At 44.9% G+C, this 19941-nt stretch overlaps 1 protein-coding gene across 2 annotated transcripts in view; it reads right to left on the bottom strand.

Moving 5' to 3' along the window:
* The window catches only part of HMG20B (high mobility group 20B), a 39558-nt gene that overhangs the window by 13110 nt on the left and 6507 nt on the right, over positions 1-19941 (bottom strand). Inside the window, exons 6-9 of one of the 2 annotated variants that reach the window (XM_083179436.1) lie at positions 10943-10995; positions 7766-7844; positions 5514-5729; positions 4147-5156 (exon numbers count right to left, since the gene is read on the bottom strand). In XM_083179436.1, the coding sequence (XP_083035562.1) occupies positions 5104-5156; positions 5514-5729; positions 7766-7844; positions 10943-10995 (401 nt within the window). In that variant the 3' untranslated portion in view covers positions 4147-5103. Of the gene's footprint in view, positions 1-4146; positions 5157-5513; positions 5730-7765; positions 7845-10942; positions 10996-19941 lie in introns of those variants that run through there. The other variant, XM_083179435.1, reaches the window with a different exon arrangement.

The following is a 19941-nucleotide window of genomic DNA, read 5'->3' as shown; positions in this document are numbered from 1 at the left end:
ACAAGAAAATAATCGTAAAGCCCGCAGATAAGGGGGGGGGGATTGTAGTGCTAGATATTGAGAAATATGAGACAGAGGTCATGAGACAATTGAATGACAAACAGACGTACAGAAAGCTAAGAGGGGACCCCACGTCTAACACTTTAAAAAAACTAGAGGCCCTTATAAAAACAGCATTAGACAAAAACATTATCACTTCAGGAGAGGCAAAATTCCTCCTTAACGATAAACCTATAACGCCTGTTATCTATATCTTGCCTAAAGTCCACAAATGTCTGACTAATCCCCCTGGAAGACCTATAATCTCCGGGGTGGAATCAATTACAAGCAATTTATCCATGTTTGTAGATCACCATCTCCAACCCTTGGTGTGCCTCAATAAGTCACATTTAAAGGACACTGGTGACTTTATCAAACTTATTGATTCAATTACATGGAAACCAAACCTCCTATTAGTCACGGCCGATGTAGGCTCGCTTTACACCATAATTGAGCATGATGTGGGCATACAAAGCGCTAAATATTTTCTCTCTTTGTCAGAAGAACCCCAAGGCCTCCAAGACTTTCTCCTGGAGGGTATATCTTTTATTTTACAGAATAATTTCTTTCTGTTCAATGAGGACTTCTATGTTCAGCGTACCGGTACTGCGATGGGCACCAGATTCGCCCCAAGTTATGCCAACCTTTTTATGGGGGCATGGGAGCTAAATAACATCTGGGCAAACAACCCACTTGGGGCGAATCTGGTGTCCTACGCTAGGTACATAGACGATATTTTTTTCGTGTGGGAAGGGGACAAACAAACCCTTAACACTTTTTGTGAGCATTTAAATAATAATAATTGCAACATAAAGCTCACATTTGAAATAAATGAGGAAACTATCAATTTTTTAGACATTACAGTATATGTGGAGGGGGGGGGTACTTAAACATAAAAACTATCGTAAACCCACAGACTCCGGCACATACATCTCCTCATCAAGTTGCCACCACACGCAATGGCTGAATTCAGTCCCAAAAGGGCAGTTCAAAAGATTACGTAGAAATTGTTCTGACGACAAAGTTTTTCGAGAACAGGCCACTGATATGAAGAGGAAATTTATTGCATGTGGTTATGAGAAGGAAAAGTTAGATAAAGAAATAGAGTTGGTAGAGACTAATAACACCACAAACCCTCCTACTGCTAGTCAAACAAAAACTAAGAAAGACAACTTTGCCTTTGCTTTCGTGTCCACATACACACAGGAACACAAAAGAATTGAAAAGGTATTTAAAAAACACTGGGAAATTTTGCTGTGCGACCCCATTCTAAAGAATTTACTTCCAGATTTACCCAAGCATATATATCGTAGAGCCCCCAACATCAAATCCACATTGGTAAAGAGTACATATACCTCAAAACCGCCCATGTCGAGAATAAATACAAAAGGCTTTTTCAGGTGTGGAAGTTGTGTGGGGTGCAAGAATGTAAAAAGTAGAGGATCCAATAAGATTACAGATTACATGATAAATGGGTACAAAATGGATATCAAAGATTTTATTACCTGCAATGTTAAGAACGTTATATATACCATAGAATGCAGTTGTAAAAAACATTATATTGGTCGTACAACTAGGGCCTTGAAAATCAGACTGGGAGAACATATTCGAAATATTAAGAACGGTTTCGAATCCCATGCACTATCAGCTCACTTTAAAGCTGTACATAATTGTTCTCCCACAGAAATTACCTCATTCTGTGGACTCAGAGTTGTAAAAAATAATCTCAGACATAATGACAATACCACCCCTCTGGCAAAAATGGAGATGAATCTCATCTTCAACTGTAAGACCCTCATACCGGGTGGTTTGAACAGTGACTTCGAGCTGAAATGGTTCCTCTAATAGGGTGCCTTGAAGCTCGAGGTCACTGTTCTCTACAAAAATTGTGTTCATTTTTTCTGATCGGTTTCATCAGTGATGATCTCTGTATATAGAGCTTTAGCGGAATGCATAAAAGTCTTAATATAAGTGATTGATTTTGAGATGTATTCCTTGAATTGTGCCATGTATACTATTCAAGTGAACAGTCATCGAGATCTATATGTTGAACATAGCGCAATTTCTAAACTGTTTATAAGTGTATATATAATACATTCCGCTTTGAATAGATCTATCTAAAATATGCCAAACCAATTGTTGAAATTAACAGCATCTAATTGCTCTCTTTCTGTGTTTATATAGTGGCGTGATGCGGGTCACCATGGCAACGTGCAATGCATTCCAAAGCCAGGCCGTCATAACCAGCTACTTCCGCGTTATGCGGTTCAAATAAACGGAAGCTTACATCCAGCGCTGACATCTGATCCATCCGGGCTTCCGTAGTCTGCGTTCCAGCGACCGGAAGCGATAAGGGGATCACAGCGCGTCTATTCTGAACACCCATCGCGGCTTTCTTCTTGAGTCTGTATGTCATCTCCGGCATTCAGGATTTACATCCCATATGTGCAGTTAGATAGCGCACGTATTAGGGGCCCACGATCGCAGCTCTAGCATTATTTTTCAAAACGGACCTGGTAACAGGAAGTGACGTGCAGGTTGCTATGGTGACCGTTTATGCCATCCAGAACAATGGACGATTGTGAATATTTTTGAACTTTATATGTATAGTTTTGTGAACTAAATGTGATTTCTTAACATGTCAGGATAGAAACTATAATCTTTGCATTGTATACGTTGGGTTTTGAATAATGTAGTACAATTGTAACTATTTCATTTCCTGTGTACTTTGATTGGCTGCTCTCAGTATAAAAGATGGTAGCTCACAGTCCACAGATATGTCTTGAAAAAGGTGTGTAGACACCGAAACGCGTTGACAGATTTCTGTGGAAAGTGAGCAGCCATCATTCTTCCCTTGGACACCTGTACTCTGGATTTTGTATGTATTTTTTAAATATTTTTTAAGGATTTTTTATCGTGTTTTGTATTTTTATACATATTTTTGTAAATTTTGGGACTTACTGTGGAAGTCCTCTTGGATATTCATTGGGATCCTCTCATTGTTGGGATGAAGGATATTTTTGTGCCACTTTTTTTACAATAAAATACATTTTTGAAAAGACTATCTTCCTTTTTTGGAACTATTCTGTTTGGAACTATCTATATTGATTACAAAGATCCCCCAGACCCAGGATTAAAAAGAAACCGCTATATGTGGTGAAAACATCGTATGACTGTGAGTTTGGGTACGCCAATATAATCTACTGTTGGGACCTCTCTCCTCACCTTCATTAAATATAAGAAGCATCACAGTGGAGATACTCTTTCTCCACACAAAGATACCTTTATAAGTGTTTAATCGCACTTTCACGTGTGAGTTACGGTACGACACAAGTACCCTCTAATGAGATTAATATAAACACCCCCTAAGAGAATAAATCTCTGTGCCCGCTATGACATAGAGACACATAAATTTGATCTAACACATTTTTATTATATTGTTTTGTTTTGCACCATATCATCTGGAGAGGAAAATTTACATCTTCTGGCCAAGGTCAAGCCCCTTCATATAAAGAACACGCTACGTGTGTAAAGAAATCTTAGTAGACGTGAGTTGGGGTACGCCATTATTGTTATGGTCTTTAAGATGAAATAGAACGTCTTCAAGTGAAAGAAACCTTTATATGTGTACCTTACTTTTACTTTGGTGAGTAAGGTACGACCCTATTAGCACCATCTCATCTAATTTCATCACTGGGTGTCCTCTTTAATTTTTCAATAAAGTGAATAAATTACTAATCTATATATTACGTCTTTTTCACTATACTCATCACTTTGAACCACAACCGAGGAGCACATTGTGAAAGTTGGTCCCCAGAAAGTAAGAAAACAGAAAAAGAATAAAACCAAGAAGAAAGAAAAGAAGAATAAAGAAACTGCTACGTGCCTTTACGCTGCCCTGCCTACTGTAAGTAGGGTACGCCTCTTTCCTTTATATTCCATATATTCATTGCAGTAGGTCTTTAGGATGGTCAGAAGGATGGTGCGTTTGTGGACCTCTGAAGGACACTTTTATGATACCCATAACAGATTTTTTTATGGTTGTATCCTCAATTTATGTATGTGGTAAATTTTTCTTGAGCTACTGATTGGCTGGAGGGTCTATTATCCTATGTCAGGTGTTTTTTCCGGTCTGCACCAGAGTTTTTTCTTGTCTTCTCTATCTTTTTGTCTTGTCTTTTCTGTGTTTAGATGTGGGATGAGGAACAGGATTTACCTAGGTAGAGGGAGTGTGGTCTCTGGTGTTTGAGTATGCAGAAGTTGGGAATTGGTGCTTCTCAATAAGGTTCATTGCCCAGAGTATCTGCAAGATGGTCCAGTACAATATGTTTCAAGATCTAGAAACTGACTGATCTGTTCTGTGGAGTTTAATTTTAAGGGCTCTTGAGTGCATTTTCTAGGAGTGACCCCCTTCAGTAACCGCCATCTGAAATGGTGGCAGCCAATTGTAGTCTATAGGCTACTCACCACATTACCGGCTGTGCAGAAGGTTCCTCTGAAACTCTCCCTGGAAGTGGCCGCTGTGTGTGTGAGTAGTCTGGTTGACCGCACAGGGGCAGCGTTCCCCCCGGCAGCCATCAGAGCACATTGCAGGGACTGCTCATTTTGTGCCCCTGTCGGTGCAGATTCACAGATCCAGCCCAGATCACAATGAATATGCGATCTGTGATAAATGGGCCCCCTAGCCTCTATCACCTCTGTTAGGAGGCTTTTCAACTTATCCACTACCCTTTCTTTGTAGTAACATTTCCTTCAATTACCCCTGAACCTCCCTCCCTCCCTCCAGTTTTAGATTATGTCCTTTGAAAAATATCTCCCTCCCGTACCTTGTACAAACCCTTGGTATATTTGAAAGTTTCTATCCTGTCCCCCTTTCCTTTCTCTGCTCTTTTGGTCTTCCTGCTTAAGTTCTGTGATGTAGGCCATACACCATTTTAGTTGCCTTTCTTTGTACACTCTATAAAAGGTATTTATATCATTTTGTAGTCTCCAGAACTAGCCACAGTATTCCAGATCATGCAGTACCAATGACCTATAGTGGTATTATTACTTCTTTTTTTCCTGCTATTGATTCCTCGGAAAAGCATCACACATCAACATGACAGAGTAATGGAACTCTAGAAAGAGGAGGGGAAAAAAATACATTTACCTATGCAATATACCACTGCTATGCAATAAATTTGTACTTCTAACGGATTGTAGTAGTGATTTTTCAATTTACCAATACAATAACACTACTATACAATATAATCCCATTTCCATACGCACTACAAGATCCTGCACCTAAAAAGATCAGTGCTTGGTGTGAAGCTATCCAAAATTAATGGGTCAATATCTCTCCAGAGATCTTCCCTTCATATGTGGAAGCAATGCCAAGTTGATAGAGGATGCCCTAATCTACAAAGATTGCCTTGTTTTATAAAGAAGGTGCTTGTCAGAGGCATTGATAAAAAAAAAAAAACACAATTACTAACCTGGAATTGGCAGAGAGGAAAAACTGGTTAGTAGAATCTGTCTAATAGTTTGTAGCTGTTGCTGAAGGATCATTGTTTGCCTCTCTTCTAGTGCTAGCTCCTGTTCCATTCTCTCTTTAGCACTATTCATACTCTCAGTGTGCCTCTGTAAGATGGTATTCTGCTCCTCAAACTCCATGTTCATTTTGCGCAATCTCCTCAGCTCTGCTTCACGAACTTAAAGTAGAATATTCATAGAAACATTAGACATTGTATTAAGAGATAATAAACATTCAAATATGGTACTTGCTTTTGGCATGATCAGCAGACAAACAAATAGGGGTGTATTCAATGTCAGGGGCACAGCTGTCGAGCTAGCCTGTCCCATTCTCGGTTAGCTCGCCTGGAGCTTGGCAGTCGGGATTCAATGTCCCGGCCGCCGAGCGGCGAAAAGGGGGCGTGGCCGCAAGTTGCGGCCGGGAAGTGACGAGCTGCAGCCGGCAGCTCGTCACTTCCCGGCTGTTCTCGGCAGAACGAGCCTGACAGCTAGAGATGTCGGGCTCGTTCTGCCAGGAAACCCTGTTCAATGCTGCCGGGGAAGACAGCATTGAATAGGGCCCGTCGAGCATCTCCTCCACGTCATGGCGTCCTGATCAAGGGCCTTGTTAGGTCCGAAACGTCGGCTTATCTGTTGTTGGCTATGAAATAAAAAAAAACATTGCCTTAATTGCTGCTTGGTGAGTGCCCTGATATCAATGTCTACATGATATTGAAACATTTGGAATAAAATACAATTTTCTGCTATATTGCAGAGAAGTGCTGCACGTTCCTGTTATATATATATATATATATCATGTTGACTGGCACTCGATTTTGCAGCCCCCTCCTTGCGGGGTGGTACAATAGTGCCGGGGTGCCTTCCCCACAACATGAAACATGTTTGTTTATCCTGATGAAAAAACCCGGAGTGGTTTTGAAACGTTGATGAGCAAATAAACACCACCGCTTCAGATTTTCGTGGACTGCCACCTGGTTCTTTTTATAGGAACACCTGTATGTGTGTGTGTGTGTGTGTGTGTTTATACACTATATATATATATATATATATATATATATATATATATATATATATATATATATATATATATACACACACACACATATATATATATATATATACACATACGCACATACACAAAACAGGTGCAGTATTTATTCGGCTTGAGAAAGGGGTGAGATATCCCCGAAACGTTGCCAAATAAATGCTGCACCTATTTACACAGAGATTTTTCCTGAGGGCCGCCTGATTCCTTATTGTATACAGCGGTTGGAGGGGTTCTTCTGGTCGAAGAAAGGCAATGGGACCAGTATACCTGTTTCAATACCGGAGTGCCGGTCACAATTGATGGATACATATATATTTTTTTTTATTTATTTATTTTTTAACAGGAAAAAAACTAAAAGAAAAAATTCTGATTATTCCAAAAACACTTTGTTTCCGTGCCCCACCCTGTATAATAAAAACCTAACGTCTGTGGTGCCCCCAATGACCACTAGAGTACTCCCGACAGAGCTCCTGACATGTGAGTAGCGACCACCATCACCCCTATAATATGGCCCTGGTGTCAATCATTTTGACAGGCTTAACTATTGAATATATATGAAAATAATATAGAAAATGGATAATAAAAAAGCACTTCAGAGAAATACACAGACAAAAATGGAATTAAATGCTAGCACTGGACATGCGACTGGCAATAATCATTTTGAATAAAAACACTAGTTTAGTGGCCTTTTCAGTTCCTGGTGTTTCGAAACTCAATATAGACTAAACTAAAAGATGATAAAAAAATCTCTCTACACTTGCCCCATCTAAATTAGATTGCCCAATAAAACAAAATTGTCGAAACACTGGGAAAACCCCATAGACTCCATCACCTAATGCGCAGGAAAATGCAGAGTTGAGTAGCTCTGTGGGTAACTAAATCTGCCCTATTGAGTCTAACATGACTTAAGTGAAAAAAGTATGGATTTAACTGCACAAATTCTATCTCACCGCCAAACACCTCCACTCATTTATAGCCCTGAGAGAACCGCAACAGAGGAAACAGATGAGCGGTGCCCAACTCCTACCTACAAATCCTCTCCAACGCAATCTTTTTCTAGCATTTTCTCAGTGAATAAGTGAAATAAAAATCACTGAAAACTACTGTTTTCAGATGTTCTTTAGGGATAACAACCTAAATTAAAATGAACAAATTACAAAAAGTCACCTTTGTTTTGATCCAAAAACTCCTCCGTAAATATAGGAACATCAAAAGTTGAAAACCCGTCACTCTGGGATTCACCGGCCTGTAGATACAGATAAAAAAATGTTTCAGTTTGGCCAGGGATAATCCAAGTGAGTAGGGGGAAGAAAAAGTAATACGTTTCTCAATAATTATAAAAAAATGAGGTGAATGAACTTCACATTTTTATAGGAATGTTAACATACAAGACCTCACTGTGGGAAAGCACATGTTGCAAATTTACCATTGTTTGCATGAGGTGGTGACCAAGTTTAGCCTGATGCTTCACTTGGACTTTTCTGTCCCGCAAATCTATTACCAACTTATAACTGGTAAAAATGTACAATATTTTTTAAAATTTGTAGAACCATTTATTTTTTAAGTAAATTAATCATAAACGGTGAAGCAATCTTTCATACAGTCAGAAAGGCACTTTAGAGAAGCAGAACCAAATGATCAAAACCAGTTTATAATTATGTAAAATTAAACTGATGCACACCTATCTACTTAACAGATCGTGCTGGCTCCTAGATTTGATGAAATATACATTATTTCAAAGTACTGAGGTGTAAACTATGACTAAAGTCTCCCATTTATCTTTTTTACTCTGGGGCAGTGGTTTCTAAACTTTCTTGCTTCCTTGACCAGGGTAGCCCAAGAATATCAGCCTTTGTTCAAGGCACCCCATGCCAAAATATGTCTTATGGAAAAAATAAATAAATAAAGTAACAGAACAGGATCTGGCCACTGCTGACTGGATTTCAAGGGACACATACATTCAAATGTATGCGTTTGCCTTGAAATCCAGTCATCCCGTCGTCCTTTCCAATCGTAGCATAATGCGGTTGGACACAGCTGCCCCGTTGCGTATGTGTGTGGGCAGACGCATTGGAGCCTTTGTGCAGGCTCCTCCCGGCTAAGCAGGACCGGCTGAACGAAACCTGCTTGCATGCTATGTGTGGCCCCAGATAACAGACGCCGCAGTTTGACTGCCCATGTACTGCAGTTTCCTTTGGGAAGCCAGCGCTCTTCTTATCATAGGCTGGCCTGGCAGCCACAGAGGGAGGAAGCACCTCACAATGGGACTGCCTATAGTGTCTGCGGCTGAGCGGGGGAGTTGAATTTTACCTGGGAGTACAGTCCTGCAGCCCATAGGTAAAATCTGCCCATTGATTATCATTAGAAACTTAAGTAACCAAATTAATTGACATAGACTCACACGCTACTGGTAAGCTCATGGTTGTAAGTAACCTAAACTGGGAGTAAACTAAAAGGAAGTGACCTCTGACAAAGTGCCTCTAATCAGGACCAGATTCGGGGAACCAACACAAGGCAGAAAGCTAGACATGGGGAAAAAGTCAGCAGCTGCAGTGGAGCCAGCATCAGTGTCCAACAGACAGGAGGCTGCGGTGGGGACCCACGAAGATGCTCCCCACCCGGAAACAGGAGTAAAGCAGAAATTCCCACAGCAGAGGTAAGGGAGCTTTGAGTTAAGCTGGCCATAGACCTAAACATTTATCATTCAATATGGCTGGTTGAAACAAAAATCTAGTAATTTCTGAATGACCGTTTGCCAGTTTTCCAGCATTTTGAAGCAATAGTCAACGTTCATAGATTACCAGATTTTTGTTCTAACCAGCCAGATTGGACAATAAATCCTAAAGTGTATGGCCAGCTTTACTGCACGATGTAGGGGTGATCTTCAGGAGAGCACCCAAAGTGCAGGCAGTGGGAAAGAGCAGCAGAGCTGACACCAACACAGCAGGAAGGTATGGCTACAACCCCCCCCCCCCCCCCCCCCAAAAAAAAAGTATTCCAATTTAACACTTACAATTGCATACTACATTATTATTGATCCCTATGGATGTGAGCAGGGTTTGCTTGATAAGGGGGCTTGGCGCATACCCGACAGTGTCACTGATGGGATATGCCTGGCACATACGGAAGTGCTGGGCTTCCCCCAAGCTCTCCACTTAATTGAATAGATGCTGTGCGTATGCACATGGCTAGGGTGGCCAATCCCGGGATCGGGATCGGCGGGATCCCGGGATTTGGCCCCCAAAACGCCGGGATTTCAATCCCGGGATTGGAGTTTCCAATCCCGGGATTTTCGGGATTAGACTGCGCATGCGCAGTCTAATGCCGGGCAGCGTCTGAGCACTCGCTCAGCCGCTGCCCGGATACTCCCATACCCGGAAGAGCAACCCTGCGCAGCATGACCTCTCAGCGTGAGAGGTCACGCTGCGCAGGCAGGCAGGCAGAGATGAAGCCGCCCGTCCACCTAGCCAGCCCACCCAGCAAGCAAGCAACTCCGCATTATGAAGTCGCCCGCCCGCCCACCTAGCCAGCAAGCCGACCCAGCAACCCGGCTCCCGAAGTAGGAAGCTGCCCACCCGGTATCCCGGCTCCCACCCTGCCGCTGGCCGGATGAAGCTGCCCACCCGGCTCCCACCCATCAACCCGGCCGCCGGCCGCCCCTGCAAATGTAAGTAAATGCGCGGCGGCCAGGGCGTTTTTTTATTAGGAAAGCCAATCCCGGGATCCCGGGAATCCCGGGATTGAGCATTTTTCAATCCCGAATCCCGGGATTGAAAAAATGCCCCGGGATTGGCTTCCCTACACATGGCATCTATTCACTCAATGGTGGCTCAGCAGAGGCAGGTTGATTTAGCAGGGTGCCGGTAAAAGGTAAGGGTACATTTTGCCTTTTAGAAAAAATTGACCTAGCAAGAACCTAGACTTAATATTTTTAACATATAATTTTAACTAAATGGTTTTTATATTTAGTTACAGATCAGCTCACTGTTTATAGCTGCTGATAATTGTATGAGCTTACAAATGTTTGGTCAACTGATTTAAATACTGAGAGACAACCAGATTATAAATCATATACCCCTGAGAGAGTCACAAGGGTGTCAGGAAAGTAGTAAGGTGGTCACGTTTTATAACTTTAGTCAACTATTGGTTCCTCATACTACCATAAGAACAGCGAGTACAAAATTGTATCCAGAGGGCTCTTTTGCTCTCCTATTAAGTCACTGCCAGGTTTGCAATATGTATACATATTGAATATATATTCCAAAAATATGTACCATAAAAGCAAGACAAAGTTCACTGCATAGTCCCACAAAACTTGTGTAATAAGGGCATTATGTCACCAACCTTTTGCATGTGTCCATTCAACAAAGTACTAACCGCTGATGCACCAGTTTCTTCTGTGGAATGGAAATATAAAGAACATAAATAAATTCAAACCTTTATGAACCAAAGCCCAGTAAAATCCATCAATTAGTTGTCATTATAAATACAATAAAATATTATAAAAGATTATGGTTAGTACAACAAATTTCATTAAGCGTTAAAAGCCCTACAAAATGGTTTAGTCGCTTGTCTGCTCCTACCTACAATCTATGGCCTTTATCCTGGTTCACTCGCAAAGGCAAACTCCTTCTCAAATGAACAAAACCATGTGCACTGCACAGAAACAAAATAACTCACCCAAATCTAAATCTCTGCACATTTTATATCTGCCCCCCTGCAGTGCACATGGTTTTGTCCATTTGAGAAGGAATTTGCCTTTGCAAGTGAGAATAGGGGGCCTATGTCCATATACAGGAAGATTTTAGTTTCACTTCCTGTTAAAGAGCAATTTGGTCCAACAAGTCACTGTTTATAATTTACTTCAATAAGGTTAGGTTTTAGCATTTAATATATATGGGGTATTTGTCACCTGGGTGTTCATGTGGTTTTGTCAAAATGGCATGAGTGAAAAATGTACTCATAGAACGGGCATAATGGGTCAGTATCTGAATACTGATAGCCAGGTGAAAAGGTTCTTTTCACCTGGTGAAAAACTTGGCCTAGACTGAATACGCCCCATAGTGATGGTTTAAGTTCAGTACACATATACCTAAAGGAGATTACATTTCAACATAAATATTTTTACGAAACATGAATCCCCTTTCTTATGTAAAAAATCCAAAAGGGTTTCCATTTGCGACATTCCTGCCGTAGCTAAGAAACTCACCCCTGCCTGAGGAAAAAGGGGATTTTGGTCCTACCTGTAAAATCCTTTTTTCTGAATCCATGGTGGACACTGGGACAGTGGGGTGTGGGTGGAGCTTCAGCTACAGGCACCAAGTAGAATAGAGTTCTTCAAGTGCAGCCCAGGCTCCTCCTCCTCCACGCCCCTACAGGCTTCAGTTTGTTCAACAGCTTACCCGCAAGGTACAGGAAAAGGAAGAGAAATAGGAAAGAAACCAGCAACCCAAAGGGAGAAAAAGTTTCAGGAAGGTGTAAGCCGACCCCCATTACTGTAGATCAGTGTGCGAGGGCGGGTGCCCGGTGTCCACCATGGATTCAGAAAAAAGGATTTTACAGGTAGGACCAAAATCCCCTTTTTTCATTCATGCCAATGGTGGTCACTGGGACAGTGGGACGTCCCAAAGCTGTCCCTTTTACGGGAGGGAACGCACCTGAGCTGCACTGATGACGCGTTGCCCAAAAGCAGAATCTGCCCTGGCGAACGTGTCAAAATGGTAAAATTTTAGAAAGGTATGTGGAGAGGACCAAGTGGCCGCGCGACACAACTGTTCTGCAGAGGCTCCCTGATGAGCCGCCCAAGAGGCTGCTACCGCACGTGTGGAGTGGGCTCTGATAGAGGATGGAACTGGCTTATCAGCAGATACATAAGCCTGTTTTATGGTTAGCCGCAACCATCGAGCCAATGTCTGCTTCGTTGCCGGCCAACCTCTCTTGTTTGCATCATAGAGCACGAACAGGGCCTCTGTCTTGCGTAAGGATTGAGTCCTATTAACGTAAACTTTTAAAGCTCTTGTAACATCCAAAGAGCGTAACTCTGGGGAGTCCTCCAACTGGGAGAAGGCAGGAACAACGATATCCTGGTTTATGTGAAAACTGGAAACAACTTTGGGCAGGAACTCCTTTTTTGTTCTTAAGACTGCCCTGTCCGGGTGGAACACTAGGTACGGAGATGCACTGGATAATGCTGACAGGTCCGAAACTCTTCTGGCTGAAGAAATAGCCAGTAGGAACACTGTTTTCCATGTTAGCCACCTGAGCTCTGCGGATTCTAGAGGCTCAAACGGTGGTTTTTGTAGTGCTGAGAGAACCACTGTGAGGTCCCAAGGCTGGATTGGAGGCACAAAGGGAGGCTGTATGTGAAGGACGCCTTGTAGAAAGGTCTGTATAGCCATCCTCTTTGCTAATTTCCGCTGAAACAAAATAGAGAGAGCGGAAACTTGGACCTTTAAGGAGGACAACCTAAGGCCCAAATCGAGGCCCGCTTGCAAGAAGGCCAGGATCCTGGACAGCCGAAACTCCCTAGGCGGAAAGTTCTTCTTTGCACACCAGATGAAAAAAGCCTTCCAGATTCCATAGTAGATCCGGGAAGAAGCCGGTTTCCTTGCCGCTATCATGGTTTTTATTACCGGTAAAGAAAAACCCTTCTCTCTTAAAACTTCCGTTTCAAGAGCCATGCCGTCAAAGCTAGTCTGCCTAGATTCGGGTGAAGGCATGGTCCTTGTACTAGCAAGTCCGGACGAGCTGGCAGCCTCCAAGGTGGCTGTAGAGACATCTCCCGAAGGTCTGAGTACCAGGCTCTGCGGGGCCAGTCTGGTGCCAGGAGGATTGCTGTGGTCCCTTCTTGCTTGAGGCGCCTGATGACTCTTGGTAGCAGTGCCACTGGGGGAAAAATGTAGACCAGGGAGAATGGCCATGGAGCCGACAGGGCATCCACCAGATATGCCTGTGGGTCCCTTGCGCGAGCCCCGTAACGGGGTAACTTTTTGTTGACGCTTGAGGCCATTAGGTCTATTTGTGGGAGTCCCCATTTGTTGACCAGTTCCTGGAACACATCCTCGTGGAGCTCCCATTCGCTTGATAGTACCTCCTGGCGACTTAGAAAGTCGGCCTCCCAGTTCTGGACCCCTGGGATGTGTACCGCTGACAGAGCTAACAGGTGATGTTCTGCCCACTGTAGAATGGCTGTTACCTCCCTCATGGCCGCTAGGCTCCTGGTCCCCCCCTGGTGGTTGACATATGCCACCGCAGTGGCATTGTCCGATTGTATCTTCACCGGTTTGGAGTGAATCAGAGGGCCTGCCGACTTGAGGGCTAACAGGATGGCTCTTAGCTCCAGTATGTTTATTGGGAGTAGCGCTTCCTCCCTTGACCAACGGCCTTGGAAGGAGTGTTCCGCCAGAACAGCTCCCCACCCTCGGAGGCTGGCGTCCGTTGTTAACATCACCCACTGAGGGATGACAAACTGGCGCCCTTTTTGAAGGTTTAGAGGACTGAGCCACCATGTGAGCGACAGACGTGTGTGCCTGGACAGAACAAAGGTCTGTGATTTTAGGCTTGGCTGGGAACGGTTCCAGTGACGCAGCATTTCCCTCTGCAGTGGCCTGGAATGGAATTGCGCGAATTCCGCCATGTCGTAACAAGAGACCATCTTGCCTAGGACTTTCATGCACAAGTACACAGAGACCCTGTGCTGCTTCAGGAAGAGCTTTAGGAGGTCTCTGAGGAGTATCCACTTGTCCTCCGGCAGGTAAACCCTGAGGGTTTTTGTGTCTATCACGGCTCCGAGATGCACCATCCGCTGTGATGGGGTTGTTGAGGACTTCTTCCAATTTATGAGCCAGCCGTGGGTCTGCAGGAGGGAAACCGTTAGCTCCAGATGGCCCTGGAGTGTCTGTGCGGATTGAGCCAGTATTAAGAGGTCGTCCAGATACGGTAGTAGCCGAACGCCCTGGGCCCTCAGGGCCGCCGCCATGGTGGCCATAATCTTTGTAAAGATTCGTGGCGCTGTTGCCAGCCCGAAGGGGAGGGCTATGAACTGGTAGTGGTTGCTTTTGACTGCAAACCTGAGGTAGCACTGGCTGTCCGGCCGAATTGGCACATGGAGGTAGGCATCCTGGATGTCCAGGGATGCCATGAAGTCCCCCGGTTCCAGGGCCTGCAGGATAGACCTGAGGGACTCCATCCTGAACTTGGGAACGCAGAGATGTTTGTTCAGGCCCTTCAAGTTGAGGATGGGCCGGAAAGACCCGTCCGGCTTTGTCACCAGGAACAGGCTTGAATAGAAACCTGCTCCTCGCTGAGAAAGTGGAACAGGTACTATGACCCCTGCTGCCAGTAGGGAGTGAATGGAGCTGGTCAGAGCAGCCGCTCTGTCCTTCTCCCGAGGCATGCCTGTTGTGAAAAACCGAGATGGCGGACGCCCCTGAAAAGAGAGGGAGTAACCCTGTGCCACTATGGTGTTCACCCACCTGTCGGTGGTAGTGGCCTGCCAAACCCCGGCAAAAGACAACAGGCGACCGCCCACCTGACGTGGTTGGTGGGCCGCCTGATTCTCATGCTGCAGGCTTGTCGGCCTGTTTAGGGGCCTGACGGCGACCCGCCCAGGACTGTTTGGGTTTGGGGGCGGATGGACGCCTTGCGGCGGGCTGTGCCCTTGATGAAGGCTGACCCCTGGGCCTCCCCTGTGGACGGAAGGTCCGAAAGGACTGAGATCTCTGCCTAGCTGGTGCCGAAGGCAGAAAAGCTGTTTTTGACGTAGCAATGGTGGCTACAATCTTGTCCAGCTCAGAGCCGAACAGTACTTCCCCTGAAAAAGGAAGGGCTTCTAATGCCTTTTTGGAATCAGAATCTGCGTTCCAAGTGCGCAGCCACAGTGCACGCCGGGCAGCAATTGAAGAGGCTGAAATTTTAGAGGAGAGGGCCGCTGCATCTATGGCTGCCTCTTCCAGGTATGTGGCCCCTTCCCTAATGAGGTCCACCGTTGACAGCAATTCAGAGCGACGTGTACCTGAGGATATTTGCTCCTGTAAAGAGTCAGCCCAAGTAGCAATTGCCTTTGCCACCCAGGCTGAGGCCATAGCCGGCCTTGCTGACACACCAGCATTGGAAAACACAGACTTTAGACAGTGTTCAATCTTCCTATCAGTAGGATCCTTAAGAGAGGCCACTGTAGGGATGGGAAGGGTTGTGGCCTTAACTAGGCGGGCCACGTGAGCATCAACCTGTGGCGGCTCCTCCCATTTCTTACGGTCCGCTGGCGCGAACGGAAAGAAGGAAATCAGGCGTTTGGACACTAGGAACTTTTTGTTAGGGTGTTGCCACGCCTCAGATAAAACTTCATTTAAGTCTGAATTTGAGGGAAAAAGAGCTAACTCCTTCTTTTTCTTCTTAAAAAGAAGTGTGTCAGATGTTGTGGCCTGGGAGTCCTGTATATTGAGAGACATCCTTACAGTCTTAACCAAGGAGTCTACTCTGGACTGGGTCATCCTTTCCTCCTTGTCAGGTTCATCTATGTCGACATCATCTATGTCAGGATCATCATCTGTGTCGACCCTCTGGTCGTCTAAGTCATCCCCAGCATCTAACTGATTAGAGGCTAAAGGGGCTTGTGCTTTGCGCTTAGGTGGGGCCCTCAATGCAGACTGCAGAGAAGCAGACACCTGGACTAAATCCTGAACAGAGGAGGACAAACCCTGTACCCAGGACGGCTCTGATGCAGCAACAGCAGGCTGAGCTGGCAATGGCTGCGCAGCAGACTCTCTGTTTGCAGCTAACTGAGTTGCTAACTCCTTCATGGCTGCTGAGAGAGTGGAAGCCCAACTGGGTTCCCCACGAGCTGGGACTGAGGGGCCCCCCAGGGAGTCTTGTGCAGAACAGCGTTCACACAAACCAGCTTGTTCCTGTATGGAGGAATAATTCTCCTTACAGTTAGTGCATGTATAAGCATGCAGTTTAGGTGATTCCCTAGCTGGCTTTGCTTTGGGGTTTTTCTGTGACATGTTAACACAGACAGGCCCTGCACTGATAACAATGAATACAGTGGACAGTAACACCCTCTGAAACTATAAAGGTATACAGATGGATGACAGTAGAAAATAAGACACTATCCTCTCTGACTCTCAGGCCAATACTGAGGTACAGAGGACTGCTGAAAAACCTGTTCCTGTAGCGTGTAGAGGAGCAGGGATTCCGGTGCACTTCTCCCACAGTGTAGTCCCGCGTAATGGCGTCTTCAGAACGCTGCTGGGGCGTGGGGAAGCTAAGCTCAGGCGGGAAAACCAGCGTTATGCCGCTCTGAGCGTGGAGGCGGGGAGCTGTGGATCAAAGCCCCGCCTCCCCTGGAACCATCAGTGCCCTGCGCCATTAACCAAAATGGCGTTCCACAGTACGGCTACCTGGTGGTCTAGTGGCCGCGCAGAAAAGACTGGGTGCCACTGCCAGGGTCACCCGGGCTGCACCCCGCCCGGTGACTCGACCGCTAGCGGTGCGCCCCTGATATGGTGCGCGCGTCACCTCACATGGAGGACCCGCTTACCTGTGGTGGAGCGCGGCGTCCTCCGTGTCATGAGGAGAGCGGCGGGTCTGGCTATGTAAGTCAGCGCGCCGCTGCCAGCCACAGGGGAGCAGCGTAACGCTGTCTCCGTGTAAAAGGAAAAAAAAAAAAAAAAAAAAAAAAAAAATTAAAAATAAAGATATTAGACAGGGCACGGAGCCCTGTCCCATGGTACCTGTGCCTTGAGGCACCAAGAAACAACTGAAGCCTGTAGGGGCGTGGAGGAGGAGGAGCCTGGGCTGCACTTGAAGAACTCTATTCTACTTGGTGCCTGTAGCTGAAGCTCCACCCACACCCCACTGTCCCAGTGACCACCATTGGCATGAATGAAAAATTATAATATTCCAGGGCCATGGAGGACACCTTTCAATTAATCCATAGATCAGTGCAAAACAATAAAAGCTTTCATTAGCAAACTACTCTGCCAACCCAACCTGTAGTCATATGGCGAATTAATTTAAAGTTCTCAAGAACTGAAATAAAATGTAACATTTATGTAAAAAACAATCATCCTGCCAGCTCAGAGTATGAAGTGAACATCCACAGCAGTCAGAAAAATGTAGGTAAATCCAGCAACCTCAAGCGCTTTTATTCTGCTACTGCTGCATCTCCAAAGGATAATTCAACCTTATATTATCCCACAGAACAAAAGTACATCTAAAAATAAAGAGGTTTACTGCAGCACTGTATGTCAGAGATTATCCGGGACCGAAAGGAAACTCCCCATACCAGTACAGAAGAATGAAATAAACCGTTATGCAAGTCCTCCTTTCTTGGCTACATCGAAATGTCTGTGGAGGCACACCTCCAATTGAGAGCCACTAAGCTGACTGTTTGGTCTCAGGGTTGAAACGGCAAATCCAGGATTCACCACCACTGATGATCTCCCAGAATTTAAGCAACCTCCATCAATCCTGGCTAGCATATTCCGGGCCATATCACTCGAGCTTCTTTCTACTCAAGTCAGCTGATGAGTACACAGCATTCTGAAACTTTGTTCAGGGCAAGATTTGTCCTCGGCGATGGCAGAAAAAGGTCACCTGCAGAGCTCCTCATCTTTCAAGAACTGTCTCCCGCACCAAATTTCTGCAAACCGCTCAAAACTCAGTGGTGAGGGACGGTGCTGCCTCTCCAAAAATAGAGCACAGTTTGTCAAACTACTCGTACTGGTGCAGATGACTCTTCTAATCATAGACAACGTTGGCTCTCCAGTAGCCACTGTTGAGCACCATTGTGAGTTAGTAGAGGAGGTGAACATGTGGACTTCTTTGGTGTGCAGTGCTGCATACACATGGTTCTGTGCCTTGACATTTCACAAAAACTTTAGTCAGAGTTTACAATCAGATTATGTCTACCTCTACCTATCCACTGCACATTCAAAACTTACTGGACACCTATCGCATATATACACATTATATAGGAGACTGGAATGTGCCTTGAGCAATACAGGAACAGATAGATCCGCTACTATGTATGCCGGAGCAATGGTCATACAAAGCCATCTAGGCAAGCTCTGCTTGTTAGCAAGCCAACCACTTGTGAAAACCGTACAGAACTAACTGAGCATCAGCTTTATGGATAAACTTAGTTCACATTACACACAACAATTTATCACTTGTGAAAAGTGTTAGGCGATTGGAAAGCTTGGAGCTGGAATCTCTTCATTGATATGAAGTTTGGAGACCATCTTAAGAAGCATCCAGACCTTGTCCTAAGGACAGCTCTGTCTGAATGAAAAATCAGTAAAGGATAGCGACAATCACACTGATACTGGTAAATAGGTACATCAAGTTATGTATTCAGAATGTCCAAGGAAGCCATAAAAGTCCCCAGGTTCCAATGCCAGGACAATGGAACAGAGTTTTCATGTGAAACCAGACATACCTGTTAAGATCCCTGAGATTGAGTATGGGTCAAAAAAAGAAAAAAAAAAATTGGTATGTACCTGGAACAGCGTGGAGTCAAACTCTGTCCATTTCTGAATAATGGAACTGGTATTATAACTCCGGACCATATGAAAGGTGGTAATATATCCACGAGAGACCACATCCTGCACCCAGGTGTGGTGGTCTGAACCCAGGACTTCGCAAAGTGAAGAAGTCAGCCTGCAACTCTAGAGTCACCCAGAAGTAGACGCATTCCAACAGGCAGAAGGTTTATCATCCAGTTTTGAAGCCAGACATCTGGCAGCCCAAGATTACTTTGTTCTTGGTTTACTCCTATGGGAACTGGACTAATTGGGAAAAGCCTGTCACTTGGCTTTTGCCAGGGGCTGAAAAGGCCTAAAGCCTTGATGGCTAACCTTGACAATCCAGCTGTTGTTGAACTACACATCCCAGCATGTTCTGCATCAGATTTAGCATGGCCAAATAGCAAAACTGAAGCAGAGCAAGCTGGGACGTGTAGTTTAACAACAGCTGGAGTGTCAAGGTTAGCCATCAGGGGCCTAAAGGATAATCCCTTTGGTACTTATTATTACGGCGCCCATCGCATCGCATACCACTAATTAAGGGATGCGATGGGACCCAATTTTCAGGTCCAAAGACCCGCACTGTACAATAAAATATTGCATTGCATGCCATTAAAATGGCATGCAATGCAATTACTATGTTAAATGCACCCCCATTGTTAACGCCACCCCCACTATCAATGCCACCCCGAAGCGTGGCGAGCGCAGAGAGCCCGCGAGGGGCGGTGGAACGCTTCCTCCTACCTTTTCATACCCCCACTATCCACGTCGCCATGGAGTTGATTTTAGATAGTGTGGCAAGCGCAGCGAGCCCCA

Source organism: Crinia signifera, chromosome 1, assembly GCF_055691185.1.
Source record: "Crinia signifera chromosome 1, ASM5569118v1, whole genome shotgun sequence".
NCBI lineage: Eukaryota > Metazoa > Chordata > Amphibia > Anura > Myobatrachidae > Crinia > Crinia signifera.
The sequence above is the reverse complement of the archived record's forward strand: the minus strand, read 5'-3'. Positions and strand labels throughout refer to the sequence as shown.